This window comes from Porites lutea, chromosome 6, assembly GCF_958299795.1.
Source record: "Porites lutea chromosome 6, jaPorLute2.1, whole genome shotgun sequence".
In the NCBI taxonomy this organism is placed as follows: Eukaryota; Metazoa; Cnidaria; class Anthozoa; order Scleractinia; family Poritidae; genus Porites; species Porites lutea.
In genome coordinates this window covers 14,359,298-14,362,914 of record NC_133206.1, presented here as the reverse complement: position 1 = coordinate 14,362,914, position 3,617 = coordinate 14,359,298, and the positions used below count along the sequence as shown (strand labels likewise).

The 3,617-nt window shown below is 38.5% G+C and overlaps 1 protein-coding gene across 1 annotated transcript; it reads right to left on the bottom strand.

The window, feature by feature from the left end:
• Positions 1-1,089: 1,089 nt before the first annotated feature.
• On the bottom strand, positions 1,090-3,617 carry LOC140941910 (DELTA-actitoxin-Afr1e-like). The gene is made up of 4 exons (XM_073390915.1): positions 3,489-3,617; positions 2,808-2,877; positions 2,365-2,559; positions 1,090-1,427 (listed from the first exon to the last, which is right to left on the bottom strand). The coding sequence occupies exons 1-4, from the start codon at positions 3,615-3,617 to the stop codon at positions 1,090-1,092; spliced, it is 732 nt and encodes a 243-aa protein (XP_073247016.1).

The window sequence follows — 3,617 nt, the reverse complement described above, 5'->3', positions numbered from 1 at the left end:
AATTATATAATTATAACTCCTTTTGAGGGATTCCATTTACAAGTTAAAAATAAACACCTCCTAATCTGAGGGATGCCAACCTCCCTCTGAGGGATTCCTTTTCAGAATTCTGAGGTTTTGATCCCTTATATTCTTAGTATCCAAAGATTCCTTACGTTTAAAGAGCAGAAGAGTTTAAAATAATTTCAATAACATTTCCCTTGCGTTCGAAGTTCTTTATTCTTAAATTCTGTTAGAAATTGCCAGTCCGACGACGAAAGTTGATCGCGAGATGCGCCATCTTGTCTCACGAGTCGAAGATTGCCGAAGCAACTATCGTTTCTAGTCCTCTTCGATCACCTCCTTCTGAGGGATTCCATCTAGCCTCGACCTATTAGAATTGTTAATAAATTGAAGACTGGTGTCTGCTTTAGAAAGCCCCCTCTTGACACCTTTCATATGAAAAATAAAATTGACTCGACGTGATTAGCATTCGAGATTGTAAGTGGATTGTTACTTTTTTAATCGGCACATTTGTTTCTATAAACATGGTAATTAAAGGTCACTAGATCTCACTGGCATAGCTCACTAGTTACTGGCAACGTTTCATTCTTTCCCCAGTCTCCCCCTTTTCGTATCCTTTAATATCTAGTCAACAATAATACTGACATGAGAATTTTTATGCCACACTTTATTTTTTTTCGATGAAGTCAACGTGTGCATTAATCAGGTAATATTAGACTATTATCCGCTTGTCTTTTACAGGTATTAGTTTTACACATAGTATGGCTGGTGGGAGTTTCATCAAACAGACAACTTCACGATCCTAACTTATGAAAGTAACGTCCTCATAATCTAATATCAAAATCACTGTGAATTACTGATAATATTTAGTATTTGCTCCTTTACTTGCTCAGCTTTAGTTCTTTCCGGCTTTTAAGATCACAAAAATATTCTCAAATTGATGATGATGGATAGAAATCAGGAAAACACCTTTTAGTTTAAATGTTTCATCACATTGGTTGCCCCATTTAAATTTTTGCAAAGGAACTTAAATCTTTTTTAGAAATGAAACTTTACATATAAAGTTAACCAATGACAAGAGACTATTTACTGCTTCAGTATGTGAATTTCGATGGTGGCTTGACCGGAGTTAGACATGGCCCCCCTTGCTCGGAGTCCCGATCCCAAATCTCTCTCGTGCCAGTAGTTATCTCCTTTGAAGGGATTATCGTAATACATCCGGTACCAAAGATTGTAGTTTGCGCGTCTTTTACCACTGTAAAGCCAAACATCAAACCAATTGCTGTACCAGTTGTAGTCAAATGGAACGGAATACATAACAGCAAGTGTTTTATCGATGTGTGGGATGTAGTATGTTAATACTCCTACTGCGCCTCTCGCAACGGGCCCCGCAGTTTTTCGTGCGCCGTAAAGCAAAGCTGTGCCTAGAAATAAGCAAACAAATTAGCAATTAAGCAAAAATCATAAACATGATCATTCGTCACAATAATACATGGCAAACAAGCATCACAGAATAGAGTCATGTACCCAAAAACAAAATTTACATAGAATGTGTCAGATCATTAACATGTCCTCCTTTGTTGCCACCCAGAAATTTTATTTGTGTCAGGTTAGTGATTGCTTATCTTTTCCCCAAATATTACACGCAAAGGGATGTTCATTCTGAACATCACACACTCAGAATACTACGTTTGGTTGGTTTAAGAAGCTCTTTCAACCCTGAAGTCATTTTGCCGTTCTGACAAAGCAAAACGTAAACCTGTTGTCAGCAAAATTTCAAGAAGGGGCAAATCCTCTGATACAGTTTCTTTCCTCTTTAGGGTAAGTGGTCGCTGAGTTCGCCCCTGGTTTCATACAGTAATAGGCCCTTTGCACGCGATGAGCTCATTTCACTACTACTACTACCAGAATCACTCGGGGTTTTGCTTTCTTGGACCAACGAGGGCTTTACTTTTCAAACCTGGCATAACCTGCGGTCAGGCCCCCAAAAACAAAAAGGGAAGAAGGACCGCCTGATTACAGGTTAAACTCTTCGCAGAGATTAGCTAGAAAAATTAAATATGACAAGAAAACCGAAATGGATTCTATACTAATAGATCAGACCTTTTTAGCTTGTACGTTTTGTTTTCCCATTTCAGACCAGGTGATAGTACCCCAGAGAACTGTTTCTTTCAATGTCGACTGATCTTTTGCATGTGCACCCACGTGTATATGTATGCATAATTATATAAAAGACAAATTCCCCGAAGAACGTTGGGAAAACAAATCAAACAAGCTAGTGACATCATCCTGCATACGGGCCTCAGTGTCATTACTAAAAGAAAAGATTTTAAACTTTTATGTTATTAATATTAATTTTACCTGAAGAAACATCATGAGGCAAAACACGATTTGACGTCCCTGAATAAAAATATATGTTGATTGCTCTCCATTTATATCCACTTTCGTTATCAACACCAATGGCGACCTTGCGGCTTATGCTACCAAGGGTGTTTAAAATTGTTGTGAGAATGCCCAAACCAAGTTGAGCACCGCTGATGACAGCACCAGCGTCAGCTAAAATTTTAAAGAACACAGCAAGATAAAATTTTTAGTTGCACACTTAGTGGTATTAAAACAAACCAATTTTGAATAAACAGGCGGCTAATGAATGTTTTCGTTTAGCAGAGTAACCCAACAACTGTAATGAATAGTTTGGTTTACCAAACAGCTAGCCTGTGCAGTTACGTTTCAGCTTCTTTTTGTTTCTTCCTTTTGTTTTCAAAGGTTATGGTACGCAACTTCTAAACAACTGATGCAATTACCTTTTCGCTTGTTTTTCTCGTCGCCTTCTTTACGAGTAGAGATCGTGGACGAGCCTTGTCGTTCCTGTATCTGTGAAGGAAAGTATGTCCATTAAGGTCATTCCACTGAATACAAACTGGAATGAGTATTCTTTTTTTTTCACTAATTTTTCCTCTGTGTATTTAAATACATTTGAGGCACAGAAATGAAATCGGAAGCCGGCTAAAATTATCGCTGGGAGCCTTAGCGAAACCACCAAGAATTGCATGATGGCTGTGTATTCATTCAGTTTACACTTCGCCAAACTGAACATTGATTATTGAGGGACACATCACAAAGAACTCAATAGATTTACAGCTTAAAATTATTAAAATGTTTATTATACATTCAAGCGTTAAGGTGTAAAACTACCTAGTATCTACTCGCAGCACTACACACTCACAAGGGTAATCGGTGTTTTGGAGAAAAGGGAAAGCGAGTGTCGAGATTAGAATTCTGAACTGGAGGGGGGGGGGGTGTTAGTCGGTTTTATATTCGGTCCGAGATTAGGGTTCATTTTGTTTCAGTGAAACAACCGAGATCCGATTAGAACAGTGAGTTGCATTTCCGTAGATATCACGCCACCCCCAAGAGACACTTTCATGTTCGTCTTAAACACAAGACACCAATTGACTATCTTATTTTAAAGAGAACTATTTTACCTCAGTGCGTTTAGAGGACGATCCAGGACTCCTTTCGACATGATTGTCTTGCTTGAAGGGAGACCCAAAGATTGACTGAGTTATCAGCAGAACGAAAAGCAGAAGGGTGAACAGCCTAACGATGCCCAT

Excerpts from the sequence above, each read along its gene's own strand:
- LOC140941910 (XM_073390915.1), bottom strand. The coding sequence starts at position 3,617 with ATGGGCATCGTTAGGCTGTTCACCCTTCTGCTTTTCGTTCTGCTGATA. Across the intron at positions 2,878-3,488 it reads CGTCCTCTAAACGCACTGAG|ATACAGGAACGACAAGGCTC; the intron begins GTAAAATAGTTC and ends TTTCCTTCACAG. Across the intron at positions 1,428-2,364 it reads GCCTCATGATGTTTCTTCAG|GCACAGCTTTGCTTTACGGC; the intron begins GTAAAATTAATA and ends GCTTATTTCTAG.